Here is a 19,820-nt window from a genome sequence, read left to right as displayed (position 1 = left end):
CATTATCTTTTAACAACAACAAAAACAATCAGTGTATTTATAAAGTTAAAATAGTGGTATTTGCAACTGTTCCTTTATTGGTTTACATTTGAATAAGGCATGTCAAGTCATGGGTAAGATCGCTGATAAATATTTGATGATGTGCAGTAGGACGACTGAGGTATTCTATAACTTGGGAAAATGCCTTTAAAATCTGGAGACCTGATTTCGATTTGATTCCAGTCACACGTGCAAAGAGTTTGGTAGTCTTGATTTCACAGTTTAAGTTTGTTTAGAACAAAGTCACTGTATAGTCTGGCAGGCAGTCTCTTCGCAGGAGAGGCCTAGTACTAGAATAGCAGAAATATTCCAAGCTCATAGCCAGTACTATCAGTTTCTCACTTGCATGAGCAACAGGTATTCACTACATACATAGCAAACATCTAAACCATATCATGAGCACCATGTTGATTGATGTCGTCTCCCCTGGCTCAGAAAATCTCAGATAATGAATTGACTTGTCAAGCTCACATCATTCATGTTATTTGTCTAGAAATGGTTTCAAGTGAGCTAGACTAATTCAACTACATAATTGAAAAGTAGAAACATTTTGACCCTCAGCCATGCTATGGATCCAATAAGTTTTTATTTAAAGTAAATATATTAAGACCGAACAACTACATTAGAAACAGAGTGCAGATAAAAAACAAAAAATCCATTCTATTTAGAACAACGAAGACAGACACTAACAGAATGGAGTTATGGACAAGTACTATGATAAACTTCACTTACCAAGGATATAGCACCTTCATTGGAAAGCAGGTGGCACAAGCTGGCGGCTTTGCGGACCAGTTGTTCTTGGCTAATCAGGTTGGGAGAAACGCCATTGATGCCATTTCTATACCTTTTACTCTGCACTGCATGAAGACTGCAGGCTAGCGCAGAAATGTGAATACAAGGGTGGTTAGTTTTCCTACAGAGCTTTTTGATAAGAGAGACTTAGGTTTATTAACAGGAGAGTTATACAAGCTTAAAAACTGACAACCATTACACATATAACTGAAACCTATCAATTGACAAAAGCAAAATCATCCCATATACATGAACTACAATGGTGCACAACTGAAGGAAACAGATTTTAAAAGATAAAGCTACTAAAAAATAAAAAAGATTATACCACTGTGTGTAAAAGTTAAATAATGAAACTCTGAACTGTGATTCTGATCCAACCATTAACAAGAATTAAAAACAGTCACGATATATCCTACCCCGGAACAAAAGACAGAAGAGGAAGTCACTATCGCATTAGTGATCAGTTAATGTAAAACTAAAGCAAAATCTTATTAAAATTTTCAAGATTGAAACATCTGCCATGCTGGATCAGATCACTGGTCCATAAAGTTAGGTCCCTGTTTCTGGCAGTGGCCAATACACGGAGACTGCCAAGAAAAATGAAAAAAAAAACAAACAAAAAAAAAAACCACCACTGCATTCATTCAGCTATTTGTTTAATGGTGTGGTGAATATGGGGTAAAGGACAGGTGGAATAATTTTCTGACCCCAGATAACTTAATTGTTTGGAAATTGGTTATTTCTGTGCAGGTTTTACTTCATATATTCCTTTTGGGGGAGAAAGGATTTAAAAAAAAAATAATAATAATAATAAAGTCTTCATACAAACAAATTTCCTCCTGCTAAAAACTAGTACATACCAATAATGGCCTCTTTGATGAAGACGTGCAGTACACCATTGCTGTAGAAGTTGAGTTCAAAGACAGCGGGAATAGTTGTGCTGGGAGTGATGAAGAACTCATTGTTTTGGCTGGTGTTTGTGATATTTACACAGTTCCCCAACAGGTGGATGGCATGCATGACAACATCTTCAGAATTTCCTGAAAATCCCAAGTCAAAGTCACGGGCCAAGACCTCCTCCTTCATAGAGAAGAAGTCTTCCACCAGCTTGGAAAGGTCAATTCCCTGAAGAAGCAGAGTCACAAGATTAAATAATGTTACCCTAACCCAAGAGAAAATGTTAAGAGGACAGGTTAAGCTTATTTGCAATCTCCAAACACAGTAAATAAGTCAAATGCATAATTAATTTGTAATAACCCAAAGCACCACTTATCACATAAACAAATGTTTTCTTCCAAAGCAGACTTGGCCAAAGAAATCCATGACTGTGCCACCTCCAACTGGACTGCTGCAAAATGCTTTACATGGGGCTATACCTTAAAACCACCCAGAAACTACAGGTAGTCCAAGGTGTGACTGCTTTGTTTGCTTAATAGTGCATCTCACAGCCTATAAAGCACTAGCAGGGTCAAAACCTGTGTACTTTAGAAATCTCATCTCCCTCACCTGCCATTGTATCATATGATCACCTGAGATATTTTTGCTAACAGACCTATTGTTTAATTGATAGGAGGCTCGAAGAAGAACATTTTTTCAACTTTGGAACTTGCTTCCCTTCTCAGTTTACCATAAGCCATATTTGCTGAGCTTCAGATCCTGTTGCAAAGCACATCTGTTCTCCCAAATTCTCTCTATAGGAAAATGGAATGATTGGATTGAACTGGAAAGTGATAGTACCCTAGTTTGGGGGGAGTCTATATTTTGACCATTTCTTCTAATTTGTACGTTTTATTTTAATTTCTGAACATGTACCTAGATCTCTGGATTGGTGCGGTGATGAGGGATTTTAAATAAAATGGAAAAGAGTGTAGCAATGAATACTTGTATCTTTCTTTAAGAGCCACACATTAAAATTCAGTTACACATTAGTATCATTCCATCACAAATTATGACTGAAAATTTTATTTGAAAAACATAATAGGTCAGCAATCTGTCCTGCTAGAACTGATTTGAAATAACAGTTAAAAAACAAAACACAAAACCACCCAGTAGCAATAAAAAGGAACAAAATTTTTGCTTTTAAAAATCACCAGTAAGTCCTGAAATTAACATGGGATGACAGTTTTTATTTTATTTTATTTTTTTTAATTTTAGGAAAAGGTTCCTTTTTTCCCCCAATGACAACTAGGATTGGAAGGACTTGATTTCTATCAGGAAAAGTAGGTAAACAGATTTCATCATACATATGCAAGCTGACAAAAATATTTACATTGATAATCAAAATTTATGGATAGGCAAGGAAAGAAAAATGCTGCTTGAGAACTTATTAGAGTTTGATTTAAGGATATTTACTTTGTATATTTTGACGCGAATGTTGACAATTTGTGTTTTAATGGTTATGTTTTACCTTTTTGAATCTCAGCATCTACTGTCATTAAATAATTAGTCTTACCCCCCACCATTAACACGTCATAATTTTCCACAACTGAAAATTTTGATTTAAAAAAAACAAAAACAAAAACAAAAAAACAAACTTAAAAATGCTTTTAAAAATCATCAATATTATCTGTTAAAATTATAAAAAAAATAAAAATTGAATTCTACCAAGCTTAATGATAACTGAAAGCAAAGTAGCACAATATCTTTAAGTACCCACCATTAACTGGAACACCTATTATAATAAGCTAGCTGAAATCTCTTTCAAATATTACTTCAATGTAATATTGAAGTGCCCACTTTTCTCACCACTGGAATTTTGCAATTCTGCATGAAGGTAGCATATGGCTATTTCAGCAGCAATATAGCCTTACCTTCCTGTGTCGGTAGAGCAGCAAACAGGCAACTATGTGTGTTGACATCACAGCACATGACTTGTTAGCAGCTAGAAGCAAACAAAACAAAGCTATGCTGACCTGTTAAGCATCTGAAATGCTTAACAAGTCATTAATATGGCATAAAATGACAGTAGCACGAATCAACTAATAATTATAGTTGGCCTTTACACATTTCTATAGGGCTTTACATTTTCAACAAGCTGTAGTGTACCTTAAGGGACTAATCAAAGAGCAAAAAGCCAGGAACTCTAGAGTTCCAACCTACCCAGTCACTAACTTGCCATGTGGCCTTTGGCAAGTCACCCCAACTCTCAGTACCTCATTTTCTTCATGTGTAACATGGGGTGATTACACATACCTAGCTAGCGAAAGTGCTGAGATGATTACTCAATGTTTTGTAGTACTTTAGAAATGTAAAACATGAACTGACCGAAGTGGTTTTAATTAATAGGCATGAGTGAAGAAGTCTATCTCAAACATTTGCTAAAATACATAACTACGTACCATTATCTATAGCTATATCTTTGTTCACATATCAGATCTGGTGCCTAAGCTGCATATTATAGAACCTACAAAACTGGACAATGGCTGGATAAGCAGATACACAAACTCAAGTAATTCTTTAAAGAAATGGTGATTTCAACAGCTCTACCTCTGGGGGCAATTTCCTACTTATTGCCAAAAGGAATGTAAACGCACAACAGTTGACGCAAACACTTATAGCAAGTCAGCAGGATCCCAGGATACAGATCTAAAGAACGAAAACGTATCAAAGCAAATGAAATAAGAATGCCATAGAGAGACAATTTCCTTTAAAAAGGGATGAGATTTTAAGTGTTTAAGAAAACAAAATTCTTACCTGAAAAGAAATCACCCTCAGCCTAGTAAAAATGCTATCAAATGGTAAATTAGTTAATGCAGTCAGAGGACCAAGATATACAGTCAATACATCTGACTGATTCTATACTTACTGAACAATATATGCTCAGCCAAGTTGGCTATCAACTGTCTTCTAAAGGGCTCATTGGATAAATCCCAGGAATCACCCAGTGTAGCCTCCGTAACTTCATCCACAACATCATTAGGCCTGAAGATAGCATAAAAATAACGTACGGTGTGAAAACATGCAAGTCTTGTCAAACTGTAACCTACATTATCATCATTTACATACATTAAATGAACTATAATGCACAAATAAAATCAGACATTCTAACAAGGATACAAAAACGTCTTTAAGCATTACAAGTCCTACAAAGTTCCCATTAACTACTTTTCTCAACATATTCCAGACTTTTTCTTCATGTTATAACACATATTCCTAGACCTTCTAAGAAAAGCAACACAGAGTATTTACTTTGTTCTTTGGCTATTCAGACTTCTCCATTACATCAGACATATCCCACAACCCTTTCCTTTAATGAATACAAGCAACAAAAAAACATATAATGCAAACCTTTTTAGAATAGAGTTTTCAGTCCAGCTGTTTTGCATATCAAAGCAAGGGTATGACATGGCATGACAATGCTTTAAAGACAAATGACTTACTCAACTTCTCTTTACAGGAACCAATTAGTACCACACAGGCTTAGACAAGCCATGCAAATTACTCAAATTAAATATAAAATAGTCTAAAATTCAGGAATATCTCCACAACACAGTTTTGCATTTTGAGCAAAAGTAATTAACAGACAGGAGCTCACTGACAATAGCACTGTCAATCACTGTATTGTGCTGAATCAGACATCGTTAGTGAGTGAATGAATGTGCGCCTTTCATCTTAGAGTAATTAGAAATAATATCTGAATTATGTGGGAGATTTAAATAAAGATACGTTTTAAAATGTGTTATTTTCTTTCCTTTTACGCTCCTATAGAATTAAAATTTATTTAAACCAATAAAGTTCACTTGAAATTATTCTAAAACTATACAGAATTTAACAGAGAATGATAGCATTCCAATAGTTTATTTGAACAGGAGTTCTACAGCAGGGATATATTCTTCAATTTATTAGAATTGTATAGGATAGTTTAAAAATCCTAGAGTAAAATTTTTGTGTTTGTGTTCTATTTTATAGGATTTTTCCATAAGGGTTACATGGGAAACAATTTCATTATTCGTAAGGACATAATATATATTAATCCAAAAATACTACCAAAAAGGTTCCAGAAAAACATCCTACCGTGAAGGAAGTATAGCTGGTAACAGAGCTTGCTCCAAAGATAGCATGGCGGGCATAGGTTTTTGACTTTGGCTGTCTAGGTATTCCTGTAAATATAATACTTATTTGTACATTTTCCCATTCATTGTAGCATCCAACAGCTAATTTTGCTATCTTATTTGTACAAATCAAAAAAAAAAAAAAGCAACCATGAAAGAGTAAGTACCAAAAAAAAAACCCAAGGTGAGATAGTGGAAAGATCACTACAGTTTGGTGGTTCTGTCTGGAGTTGGCATCAGGTAGAGGAGAACCTTTCCCTCTGAATAGAATTCTGAGTTTGGGGAAAATACTGCAATTAAAAAAAAAACACCACACACACAAGGGAAAGATTCCCTTGCACCTCTTTGGCAGAAACTGCCTTGGGGATGGATCTTGCACCATTAAAGTGAATGGGAGTTTTTCCATTGATTTGAATGGGAGCAATATCAAGTCCCCAGTGGAGGAGCAGCATATGGATGACATTAACGGTCTTATACTGCCCTCCTCACAGACTCTAGCATACAGGGCATCTCCACAGATGAACACCACTACAGAATTTCTGGCAGTGACAAACTACAGGCAATGATGGGGAGACTGCTGTAAATTAGACTTCCCAGAATCCAGGCAGCAGGAAGGTGTCTAGAAAAAAAAAAAAAAAAACACCTTTGCCCCCCGTCCACTTGGCTGTATCTTCTGTGCTGTGTTTCTCAGGAGGTACAGCACATGACTAGACCTCAAGAATTCTATGCTTTTAACAAATAACCTTTAAAGACAGAAGTTTTAGTTATCACTTAAGTTACTCTGACTTCAGGACATTATGTTCTTCTGGTTCCTATAAAGACTGGTTCGGCAAAAATATTTACCTTCAAACAAAGCTACTTAAATAATTAGGGGCAAATTTTCACAGACAGCTCTCTACTCAGCTTACACCGCATGCTCACAAATGCCTTACAGTAGTATATGTATATTACATCAACATTATTTCCATTATCAAACTCAATCTCAGCAAAAAGATATCCAATTAATTTGACCGTGTCTACTTTCTATAAACCCAGGCTGAGTGGCAAAGTTTGGGATGCCAAAATTAACTTTGTTTTTCAAACTGAAATTCTGTACATTTTAATACATATTGCTGAATAAGACCTAAACATAAAACACTATTTGACAGTCAACTACTGTACAGGAAATATATTTCCCCATTTTTTTTGTACAGCAACACACAATTGATCAGATGCCTCATTTGGAATTTTTACTTTCCTCTATTATTGATCACTCCTGCAAGATAGATACTGGCTTTATGTCCAATGATCCCGTCTGGTCTGACATTCTGTTATAACACTCAAATCTGTACTGGACTTCACACCATGGATGGACACCCTATGAATCTTCTCAGGGGTATCAAATAGTGATTTTTTTGAAAAAAACAGCTTCATTGCATTGATAGGCTGAAAACAGTACTTCTGTTTCAATACAACAGTTTAGTTGTGGTTTCCTGCATTTTAAAGCAGCTAAGAATTCATAAGAACTTAAAGTGTTTTTATGGATATGAAACTTACTTTTAAGGAAAATGGTTGTGCAAAGTCTACTCTGACACATCCGTAATTCTTCCGCAGCATTCTGAAGACTCCTCTGGCTACGCTCCAAAGGCTTTCGTTCTTCTTAGGCTTCCCCTGCACAACATTGAAAAGCAAAACCAATATTCGTTTGCAATTAAAAGTTCATCGATATTTAACGGAAGTATAACCACAGTTACAATAAGTCTTTTGACATGCAGCTTTAAAAGTTAAAGAGTAGAGCCATGACAAAAGTCTAGGGAATCATATGGCTTTTTATTATTTGTATTTGTTAAGTGATGAATTTGTATCCAGTGATATACAAGACTCAAATATCAAGATAGCTCTCTAGGTCAAGGACTTTCATGATTCATGTTACTTTGCATTTTTAAATCTGACACAAAAAGTTTAAGCACTCATGGCATAGCAGTACTAGCACAAAAATCAGATACATTTTTACTTAAACAGAAAATCCCATAGGCAAGACAATAAGTCTTCAGTTGCTCCTTACCAGCTGTTCATTGTTATAGTGACCTTCAATGATGCGATCATAGGAGATTCCCACAGGTATAATTAGTATGTCTGGGGTGGCATTTGTGAAGAGAGCATCTACCACCACAGATAAGAGACCTGCTCTGGCACAGGATGTTTTTCCACTCCGAGAACGTGTGCCTTCCAGGAATATCTCTAAGAACTGCTGCTGTCTAAGCAACTCCTCTATGTGCTAAAGGGATAGCGAGTAAAAGAAAAAACAAAAAAACTAATGATACAGACATAGCTACACAGAAATGCACTGTTCCATATCAGCAATAGAATCCTCTTTACAAAACTGGAGCCAAGATAAATCCAAATCTGCATGAATAATCATGAATTATAACAGGAAATTAGAGTTTTACGCAACTAAATTAGACACCTAAATTATTCTCTTCTCTGGATTTCCCAGTATGGCCCATCTTCTAAATTGCAAGTACATCTTTCTTTTTGTATCTTGAATAGTGCCAAGCACAACATCAGCACACACATAAACAAAATTTCAACGAAGTCAGTAGGGTTACTCTCAGGAGTTCCCAAACTTTTGTACATGTATAGCAGGGTGGTATGAGAGCTTGCTGGAAATGATGCACCAAAATTCTTTTAAAAAAATATTTTGGTTTCAAATGAAAAGTCATTCCATGCACTGCAGTACATGCTACAATGCCTGAGAAACAAAACACTCTCCTGGACACATTCAGCAATTTCGATGAGTAACACTGTACGACCATGTCATCATAGTAGCTTTATTTAGCAGGGGGTTGAATGCTGTGGGAACTGTACTCTCAGGTGGTGCACAGCTGGCTAGCTTTTTGCTGGGCCTAGCCTTGCACCAAACCACACAGCTCGAGCTACTGGGGAGATTCTGCAAAGTTCCATATAACTGTGCCAGAGCTTCTCTCATCTGAAAAGACACATGAGTGCAGAGCCGCTGCAAAACCTACAGTTGCAGGGAGCGTGAGATAGAACGGCCCCCACACAGGAAGCTGCTGCAGGGGGTAGAGAGGGAAGGATTGTTGGCCAGCTGCAGCGGATAAAAGCCTGGCTACGGGACTAAGGAGAGCTGCCTGGCTGTTCACCAGGACAGCAGCCAGCTGGCTATAATTTGAGCCTCCTCCCAGCAGGGGGAGCCACTGTGCAGAGTGCCCAGCGTTCTGCTGAGGAGCAAGATGCTTCGTGGAGCTGAAGCCCCTCCAATACCAGCCAAGACTCCCCACATCTCTCTATATCTGCCCTCTGAGCCCTCTGGCACACGTGCAGCCGTGTCATGGCACTTCTCTTATTCTCTCCCAGAGCGTCTCAAAATATTTCATATTTTTCTCGATTTAAATTTTGTAAGACAGGAAGCAAAGTGAATTCTGGCTACTGTTCAATAATAATCCCGATAACATTAGCAGGAATTTAAAACTTAGATTAGACAAATTAAAAAGAGTCAATCCACTGAGTGGTGTTAATGGCATGTCATAGCATATCAAGACAGCATTTATGTCGTTTAATTGTTTAACGTGAAAGAAATAATGGCTGCCTCATTATGTTTCTTTTTGATGCACTGTCTTAAAAACTTGAAATGTTTACAAAGGATGTTATAATTACAGCTGGTTGGGAACTTTTAGATTAAACCTTTTACGAAAATGCTGATTTGACAACACCAAAACTTTTCATGGAGAAACAGCGGTTTCAATTCAACTTTCACCAGAAAGGTTTTCCATCATGAAGTTTCTTATCAATATGAGACACCCCAGAATAGCATAATCTAGTATTACGGCACTCTGCCTTTTAGACTAGGAACTTGAACCTAGGTTTTCCAGATCCCAGATGTGTGGTCTAACTGTAGGGCTACTGGCTATTCTAGAGTGGTCTCTTTTTTTACTACAAATTTTTGAACTGTCTTGATTTCATGCCACATCAGAATATAAACAAATGGCAAAACATTTTTCACAAAATGGAATTCTTGTTTCCATGCCAGCCCTAATTATAATTGAACATTTTAGGTTTCTTTAGGGATATATTTTACCATAGAGTCCAGAAATACTTAAATTAAACCTACTGAGACCTAAAACAAATGTGCAAAAAAAAAAAAAAGAAGTGTGCATGTGGTCCTTCAAACACCAATTAAGTACATGAACAAATACAATTTGGGAACTGCTGCTCTAGATTTACCTTAGTATAAGTGAAATCAGAAGCTGTCCCAGTAGGCTAATTTTAGTGTTAATTTACACTGAGGGCAATCCCATATCCCCGTTAGAGACTCACACAGGGGAAAAATTTGATCCTGACAGGTGCTGAACACCCTCGACTCTCATGCACTTCATAGGTTCAGGACCTCACTTAGCACAGAATTAACATTTTCTCTCTAATGTAACAAAACACACATATACATACACACGCTAAAATCAAGATAATAAACAATTTAACTTTTTCATCAGGCAATGCTGTTCAAATTAATGAAGTTACAGAGAACAAACTTACATTTTCCCATCTCTGTGACGATTCAAATTTTATATTTGCAAATTAAGAAAAGATACATACCACATACAGCAAAGCTCTATAAAGGACATCTTTACGTCCGTGAGGGTTCTCATCCAACCTCCTCCGAATGAAAAAGCCTCCCAGTTTGCGGATCAATGTGCTACAAATCAACAAATGATTCTATTCACTGATTTTAGTCAAATATGAAAAGAGTGGAATGTATAAACCAGCCAACAGCTTCAGGAAAAAATTAGATGAGGCAGAACAATGTGCATGTCTCAGCCATTCTCTCACAAATGAAAGACAGGAAGAATATTCTAGTGGTCAGGTCACTAGTCTAGGACCCAGGTTCAATTCCCTGCTCTGCAAAACTCCCTGTGTGACCCTGTAAAATGGGATTAAGAGCACTGCCCTCCTTCACAGGGATGTTGGGAGGATAAATACACTACAAATTCTATGGCGCTCAAATTTAATAGTGGGGGGGGGGCCCGCAGAGCGACTCAGTAACTAAATCTCAACACAATATTCTTCCTTTTCCAATTTCCTTAACAAAGAATGTCTCTAAAGGATTTTGCAAGACTCTCTCTTGAATAAGATCAAATAAGACCAAAGTAAATTCCAAGGTATGACCACAATGACTATCACAAATCCTAAACAATTTGGGGCAGATCCTCAGCTGGTGTGGAGCTATGACAATATACAACAACTGAGCATATGCCCCGTTGGCTTTATTTTTGAGAGCAAGTTAAAGTCTAGCTCAGCATATTATCCTTACCTGAAGATGGGGATGTTGAGGTTATTCCCTGCAGCAATGTACGGTGCTTTGATGTTATGGCAGAAAAGAACGAATGTGAGGAGCAGATAGTCGATGTGAGATTTGTGAACAGGCAAGAAGATAAGAGGCAAATTCATCTATTTGGGGGTGGGGGGGGAGAAAAAAAGATGAAACAAAATTAATGGGATACTCTGGAGCAAAGAGCAGATTACTCACCTTGTGCAGTAACTGAGGTTCTTCGAGATGAGTGTCCCTGTGGGTGCTCCATAGGTGCATCCCTGCACCTTTGCTCGGAGAGTTTTACAGCAGTGCCCATACGGGTCGTGTACGCGCGGTGCCTACCTTGTGCACTGTTGTCTGTTGAAGTGTCGCGTGTGCGACACACACTTCTCAGTTCCATCTCCACCTCAAAGCCTGTACCCAGCTCCGAAGTAGAGCAAGGAGGGTGCGTAGTGGAGCACCCACAGGGACACTCATCTTGAAGAACCTCAGTTACTGCACAAAGTGAGTAACCTTCTCTTCTTAGAGAGGTGTCCCTGGGGGTGCTCCGTTCCAGGTGACTGTAAAGCAGAACTATATAAAAACATACAAGCGATGTTGTCGGTCATCACTCGTACGTGTTGGTTTTGTATGAATGGTAGGAAGTGGAAGCAGGCATTGCACACAGCCCCAAGTTCCAGGAGATTTATGTGTAACCCGGTCTCTATTGTGGACCATAGCCCCTGAGCTGTGCGATGTTGCATGTGTGCTCCCCACCAGACAAGGAAGGCATCTGTCGTGAGCAATTGTGACAGAGGGTCCTGTGTAAACATCCTGTGCTGGTTGTGTGGGTGAGTCCACCAGATTAATGATTCCTTGATCTTGTGGGGCATTGTTAAGAGGATGTTCATGTTGTGCTTGTTTGGTTTGTACACTGTTGACAGCCATCCCTGCAGGCAGCACATGTGCAAACATGCATGTTTGATCACAAATGTGCACGCTGCCATTTGGCCCAAAAGTAGTATGCATTCGTGGGCTGTGGTTTGTGGGCTGCTGTGCCCAGTGGCTATGATTGTTTGTATGGAGTTGAATCTATCCCGCAGGAGTGATCCATCGCTGTTGTGGAGTCGAGATAGGCACGGAAGAATACCGACTGTTGGGTAGGTTCTATCGTTGATTTCTGTGTGTTTATTTGTAGGCCGAGGCTGTGGAAACAGCTTATTGCCATTTGCATGGAGTGAACAGCTTCCAATCGAGTGTGCGCCTTGAGGAGAATCATCCAGGTAAGGGAATACAATTACTCCTTGCTTTCTCATATGCACTGTTGCCACTGTGAAGATCTTGGAAAAGACACGGGGTGCTGTTGACAGGCCGAAGGGTAGCACCTTGTATAGTTAGTGGTCCATGCCTAAAGTAAATCTGAGAAACCCCCTGTGAGTGGGGTATATCACCACATGAAAATAGGCATCTTGGAGGTCGAGGGCTGAAAACCAGTCCCCCTGTTCCAGCGCTGGTATTATAGTTGTTAGAGTGATCATCCAAAATCTTTGCTTCCTTATGGGCTTGTTTAGTCGCCTGAGGTCGAGGATGGATCATCATCGCCGCTTTTCTTTTGGGTTAAGAAGTAGTGGGAGTAAAATCCTTTTCCCTTGTGTTGTTTGGGGACCAACTCCACTGCCCCCAATTGGAGGAAATGTTCTACCTCTTGGCACAGCAGTAGTTCGTGAGAGGGGTCCCTGAAGGGGTGGGGTTGGGGGTATGGAAAGGAAAGGGATGTATAGCCAAAGTGGATGACTTCTTGGACCCATTTGTCAGTGGTAATAGCTGCCCACTTGATGTAGAAGGGGCGTAAACAGTCTCCAAAGAGTTGGATGATAGTACCATGCATTGGAACCAGCGAGAGGTCTTCTAGGCCCTCAGCCAAAGCTTCAAATTTGTTTATTGGAGGAAGGAGGCTGAGACGCCACTGCTGGTAGTGGGTGATGACGTTATGGCCTTTGTCTTTGTCTCTGTTGTTGTTGCTGCTTGTATGGTCTCTGCTGAGTATAAGCAGCATATCTGGGGAATTGGTATGGTTCATACCTGTACTCTCTTCTCCTTGTAGCAGGGGTAAGGATGCCATGGGACTGGAGTGTGACTTGCGAGTCCTTCATAGTGTGAAGAATCTCGTTGGTCTTAGCAGCGAACAGCTTCTCTCCATCTAATGGGAGGTCCTCCACTGTATTCTGTATTTCGCGGGGGAATGTGGAAGATGTGAACCACAATGCCCTCCGCATGACTATGGTTGTGGATCTGGCTGCAGTGTCAGCAGCATCTAGTGAAGCTTGCAGCACCGTGAGAACAATGGTTTGATCTTCAGAGACTAATAATTTGAACTGTTGTCTCTTTGCCGCCGGAATGTCATCAATAAAATCGTTAAACTTAGCATAGTTCTTATGGTCATACTTGAACAGTAGGGCCGAATTATTAGACACTCTAAATTGGAGCACAGAGGAAGCATAGACTTTTTGTCCGAAGAGGTCTAGCCTCTTGCTGTCCTTATCCGAAGGGGTAGATCTGAAATGTTGTTGCTTGCCCCTTTGGTTGGCCGCCTCTACCACCAGTGAATTAGGAATTGGATGTGTAAATAAAAATTCGGATCCCTTAGATGGGATGTAGTATTTTCGATCAGCCCTTTTACAGGTAGGCAGGACTGTGGCTAGTGTTTACCAAACTGATTTTGGCAAGTCGATGATAGCAGCGTTGATGGGCAATGCTATCTTAGAGGAGGAGGAAGTTTGTAAGATGTTGGTTAACTCATGCTGAGTTTCCGACACTTCCTCAAAGGCGATCTTAAGTTCGTCGGCCACTCTTTTAAACAGATCCTAAAACTCGGAAAAATCATCCACTGTTATAGGTGGTGGAGGAGAGAGGAGAAGAGAAGATTAGGAGAAGAGGAGGAATTAGTGGGTGGCAAGGTGTCCGGGGTAGTATCTACTGCCTGCTCTGCCACGGGGTCCCCCTGTATGTCCTCCTCTGCCCTGTATGAAGGTGGAGGCGGGAATTTAGATGCTTCCCTATGAGAGGGCTAGGGTCTCTGCTGTGGCGTCTTCTATATGACCACCAAGGGCTCCAATAAGACCAGTGGCCTGGATAGGGCATGGGAGGTCCCATCCATGGGTGTCCATACCAGGGAGGCATGTCACGGTCATAGGATGATCAAGACCTGGGTGGTGTAGCAGTCGTGGGTGTTCTGACAAGGGAACAGTGGTGAGGGGAGAATACCCCTTCATCCTTGTTGCCCTCATCACTGGAGAATCACAATGGAATTGGAGATAGGTGCTGATGTGGAACTGATGGTCGCGGGGAAATGTGGGTAACGAAGAGAGGAGTCTGTGGCGTGAATGAGACAAGCAAATCCCTATGATACAGAAAATGGCGTGGCACTGATGGTGTGGTGCCGTGAGAAGTGTTGTTATCTGCACCGTTGGTACGGAGGGTTGCGTGGGTGCCAGTTACGCTGATGTTAGCGCTGTGGTTCTGGAGGTTTTAGGTTGCAGCGCCAAGGCAGGAGTGGTCACTGGTGCCGTCTCCGTCAGAGGCGCCGGCGGTGCTGTGGTGGAGGCTGACAACTTGGAGCCATTAGCCTCGGTACCGGGGCAGAGGTGCCGGTGGAAGTCATCTTGCGGATAGTGCCAGAAGTGCCTGGAGTATCATATGTGCTGAGGCGCGGCACAGTCAGCACTGATGAGAGCGATCTCATTGGTGACTGTTTTTTACTGGTCTGCGCTCTATGAGACAATGTAGAAGGTGTTTTTTTGCTGGTTCCATCTATTTTGGGGAGCTAGGTAGTGAAGGAGCCGGTGACCCAGGGGGCTGTTGTCCTGGGTTGGAGGCCGATCTCAGGAACTTCTCCATGAGTAGGAGTTTCAGTCCAGGTCCCTGTCTCTTCATGCCCTAGCTTTAAGTTTGCTGCAATGGGCACACTTCCAGGAAACATGAGATTCACCCAGACAGCAGACACATTGCGAGTGTCTGTCTGACACTGGCATTGCTTCTCTACATGAGGTACACGGTTTGAAACCCGGTGAGCCTGGTATAACAGTGGCCAGTATCTAACTATGGGTTGAAAGAAAAAAAATGTGGGAGGCGGGGGCGCACACAGAGGGGAATAAAAAAAACGAAACTTGGCACCAAAATACTAATGGTATAAACTGGCTAACGCTAAATAACTATTTATTGATCTGACTAAAAACTAGATATGAACGGGACTGCGGCGTTCTGTCTGAGGCCAGAGGAGTCCGGGTCGCACACACGACACTTCAACAGACAACGGCGCGTGAGGCAGGCACCGCGCGTGCACGACCCATATGGGCACTGCTGTAAAACTCTCCGAGCGAAGGCGCAGGGTCACACCTACACCTGGAGCGGAGCACCCACAGGGACACCTCTCAAAGAAGAATTTTGTCTTCTAAAATTTCTTTCCCGAGTAACACCTTAGATTAGTAAAACTGAAGGAATTTTACTTTACACTTCTCCACTTATTTGCTTTGGCAATTGCAACTAGCAATGTTTGAACTGTAGGCACTGCAGGGAGCAGTAGAACGACATTAGCAGGTTCTTCAGACTTACAGTATCAATGCAAGTATAAGACAATTATTTGAGATGTGCCAAAATTTTCCACTGTCACTGTAAACAGGTGGTTGACTTGTTTTGTAAAAAGGTAACTTAACTTTATCTATAGCAGTTTTTCCAGGCATTGTACTCCAAAATGCTAACAGGGTAAATGATTACATAAGGAAAAAGCTGCAATTTTATTGTCACTGCATACTATTATGCAATGTTGCACAATGTCTCCAAATACTCTCAGTAAAGTTCCTTAGAAATCAATGGCGCCTCTCTCTCATTTCAGTGCAATTATTTATTACTTGACAGTGTATGGGTCATACAGCACCTTTCTGTGGTAAATTCTGCATGAAAGGTGTAGAATTTCAGGATATTGTGAAATGGGAGGAGTAAGGAGACTGGTAGAACTTGAAAGGATGCTTATAATACATTTAAATAAATAAGCAAGCAGTAGGTGAGGCACTTTGCAGACAAGTATGAAGACCAGGTTATTCCTTGAAGTCTAAATGTATAAGTAGTTTTTAAAAGTTTAGTAATTTATTAGCCTGCAGCATGTATCAGCATGGTGGGGGGAGGGAGAAGAGAGAACGAAAACATTCTACAGTGGTGTCAAGTATCAGAGGGGTAGCCGTGTTAACAGTGGGTCACATCGGACATTACACTCAAAAGTGATCCTGAAACTTGAGACAAAACCAGAACTTGGCTTGGTCTTTTAGGGTGCTGGGATCACACAACGGAAAGAGCACAATATCTATAATATCTAGGATTATCTAATAAAGATGGGTCTGCTGAATGGTATGTTCACAGAACTGGACAGCATAGGCTCTGAACTGGGGCCTGATTCAGATCTCATTTAGATTGGTATAACTTCACTGACTTCAATGGAGTCACTCCTGATTTACACCAGTGAAAGTACCATCAGAAGTTTCCCCATGTTTTAAAACTTTATGTAATTTTCTTACCTTGGTGGCTGCTTTGACCATCTCCAATTGGCCTTTGTGGATCTGAATGTTCCAAAAGAAGCTGTTGAATAATTTCAGTAACACCCAACCAGTCAACCTAAGGGTGAAAAATGTTAAACCCAAGAGAAGTTTAAGTTTCATTCAAAGTGGCCTTCCTATTGTATTGCTTTTATAACCAATACTGTCACATACATATGTAGCGTTTGCAACACCAGCTGGTCAGTGGCGTTGTTGCGGGCATAACCAGGGAGAATTCCTTCCTCACATCTCTAATGATCAGCTTGCACACTGAAGCATGGAATTTGATCATTCCTATCTTAAGATTCATAACTAAAGAAAAATATTGTTAAATGGACTATTGATCGTAAGTTACTGCAGCAAGATGCTGAAACTGATTTAGGCAAAAACATAGAGGGTACCTTTGGGCTGATGGCAAGCAGCTTAATTCAGGAAAAAAGTATATTTATTTAATTTTATCATATTATTTGTAACTTGGAAAGCCCACGGATTCTGTGTGTTCAAATATGAGAGTATGATTACGCTTCATTTTTAAGGCTAAAACCTATAACCCTCATGTTTTGGGGTGGCATTAGGGCCAGCATTAAAATAGGAATCTTTAGGCTGTGCTCATGTACAAAGGCAAAGACCTTCCCCTGATGCTAGGCAAGCATAACCATAGTTTGGTGAAGTATTTTTATTACCTGATCAAAGCAGGTGAGACGTTTGCCACCATTTCTTGGAGAATCCTTCTAGCTTTTTTCTTCACTTTGCTGATGGCCTTGAGGTCTGTCTGAGTACCTGCAGCACTTAATACAGAAGCCTCCTCTACAATGGCCTTCTGCACTCTGATTTTAAAAATAAAACACAAGACAGTTCTGTAACAGATCAGTTCAGCTTATTGACGGCTTCTAGAAGGAATGAACATGGGCAATTCTATGGTATAACTATCGCAGTAAGTTGGAAGATGGAAGAAAACGCACATCAACGTGGTTTGTGTTTCATTTGCCATAAACTGAAAGTCAATGGTCATCTAAGTTTTGATTAAATACTCGTAAAATGAAATGGACCAATCTGCAGGTGAACTGGGATCAGCTGGTCAATGATTTGCACAAACATATTAAAAGTTATAAATACAGAGGCAAATATCATTCACTGGCTATCAAAGTTAGCCCTTGACAGAGTATGGCAAATGCTTGCCTTTAATAAGTTTCTCCATTCCAACAACACATCTATAAAATATAAAATTTTAAAAGCAAGGGTCTGATAGCTCTCAGATCAATGGCTGATGTTCAAAGTATTCCTTAAATTTGTGCAAGTATTCCTGAATATTATGAAAGTCAGCTCAGAAACTGAGTGAATTAGGAATCCAACTATAAACACTAGTTCAAAAAGCTACTACAGAATGAGAGCATAGACTATAAATCCACCTCTTGATAGGAGTAGGGCCTATTATGGTTGCATCTTGTTTTGTGCAGAGCTTTTTTTTTTAAAATCTGTAATTAAATAAAAAGACAATGCTTATATTTTTCTTTTTTACTGCTTTAGCAAACTCCACTTATCTTAACTGAAAGATTTATGCAGTTAATAGTTTACACTTCTATAGCACGTGCCATGTTAGGTTCCCAAAGTGCTTTACAAATATTAACCAAACTTCACAAAATCAGCGAAATAGGTACACTTTAATGGGGGGAAATGAAGCAAGTGATTAAGGAACTAAGTGAGCTTCCATACTTGTCCAAGATCACACAGCAAGTCTGTGGCAACAGAACACTAATCACCCAACAACCTGTCTTGTACTTAAAAAAAAAAAAAAAAAATCTCAGGTAAGGCCCAACTCTGGAAAGTGCTGAGCACTCCCTTTGATTTCAGGGGGAGTAAAAGATGCTAAGCCTTTTGCAGAATTGGACTGAAAGAGTGAATGTGCTGCAGAGCTTCCTTTGCCTTTTTTCAATCCAGTTATAGTACTAGAGGGGAACAAATCCTGACTTAACAATTAGCTTGATATTTCATTTGGAGTATATTATCAGAGACAAGAGAATTATCTCTAAAAGATCCTTCCCAAAATATAGAACAAATTCCATGAAAGAAGTTCTTGGGGATTGGAACACAATGAATGCTTCCCCTTTTACAAGCCTTCATTCCAGTTACACTAAGAATATCTGACACGTTATGAACTTGGATCTAGATTGCTCCAGACCGTTGTGACATGCCACCTTCCTATTATTTTTAAAATGTTTCAACTTATGATCACCTCAGTTGATCATTCATTATTAGCTGGAAAGCTAGAGATAGGGCACTACCAATTTCACGGCCGTAAAAAATGCGCCACAGACCGTGAAATAAGCCCTTCCCCATGAAATCCGATCTCCCCTTGGTGCTAGGATCCCCCAGCCAACAGGGTTCCTAGCTCCAGCTGGGCTGGGGAGGGACAGGACTTGGCCATCCCCTGCACAGCTGCTCTGAAGGGTGGGTGGGAAAACCAGACCCACCTCGGGTGCCTCCCCCTGCTGCAGGATGCTCTGGGACAGCATTTGGTCTGATCTTCCCTGTGCTGCTGGGAGCGCCCCAGCAGGGGGCTCCTAGCTGCTAGTCCGGGCAGGACAGCACTTGCTCTTTCCCTGCAGGGCTGTTCCTGAGTATCTCTCCCGGCTGCAGAGAGTTCCGCACCCCCTCCACCCCACTTGCTTCCTGTCCCCCTCCCTTTGCAGCTGCCCTGGGGAGGGGACATTGACACTTTACAGCAGCAAATCACACACAGGACTCAACTCACTGACTGGAAAAAATGGACATTTGGGAGGTTTTATAGTGTAGTGATCTCTATTGACTGCCAACAAAAAGCCATGTGCAATTACTGTAAATTGATTGTCCAAAGTAAAACAAAAAACTCAGAAGTGATTACTGCAGCAGATACTGTGAAAGAATTTGGAAGCCAAATTCTACATGCCAATGGCGACAAACTATTTTGTACAAGCTGCAATGTTTTGTTTGATCCCACACGCCGGGCAATGGTTCAGCACCACAGACTCGGAAACCCATCAAAGCAGAAAGAGGGCTGCAGATAATGCATTGCTGGTAAAGTTAAAA

At 40.3% G+C, this 19,820-nt stretch overlaps 1 protein-coding gene across 2 annotated transcripts in view; it reads right to left on the bottom strand.

The window, feature by feature from the left end:
* The window catches only part of GPAM (glycerol-3-phosphate acyltransferase, mitochondrial), a 50,056-nt gene that overhangs the window by 11,011 nt on the left and 19,225 nt on the right, over positions 1-19,820 (bottom strand). For both annotated transcript variants that reach the window (XM_054034102.1, XM_054034101.1), the window contains exons 6-16: positions 17,438-17,581; positions 16,737-16,833; positions 11,191-11,327; positions 10,476-10,575; positions 7,927-8,139; positions 7,419-7,532; positions 5,845-5,930; positions 4,637-4,752; positions 3,642-3,712; positions 1,692-1,956; positions 772-914 (exon numbers count right to left, since the gene is read on the bottom strand). In XM_054034102.1, coding sequence (XP_053890077.1) covers positions 772-914; positions 1,692-1,956; positions 3,642-3,712; positions 4,637-4,752; positions 5,845-5,930; positions 7,419-7,532; positions 7,927-8,139; positions 10,476-10,575; positions 11,191-11,327; positions 16,737-16,833; positions 17,438-17,581 — 1,486 coding nt within the window. The remainder of the gene's footprint in view (positions 1-771; positions 915-1,691; positions 1,957-3,641; positions 3,713-4,636; positions 4,753-5,844; positions 5,931-7,418; positions 7,533-7,926; positions 8,140-10,475; positions 10,576-11,190; positions 11,328-16,736; positions 16,834-17,437; positions 17,582-19,820) is intronic.

Source organism: Malaclemys terrapin, chromosome 7 (assembly GCF_027887155.1).
Source record: "Malaclemys terrapin pileata isolate rMalTer1 chromosome 7, rMalTer1.hap1, whole genome shotgun sequence".
Lineage (NCBI taxonomy): Eukaryota > Metazoa > Chordata > Testudines > Emydidae > Malaclemys > Malaclemys terrapin.
Note: the sequence above shows the minus strand (reverse complement) of the source record. Positions and strands in the feature narration are given on the sequence as shown.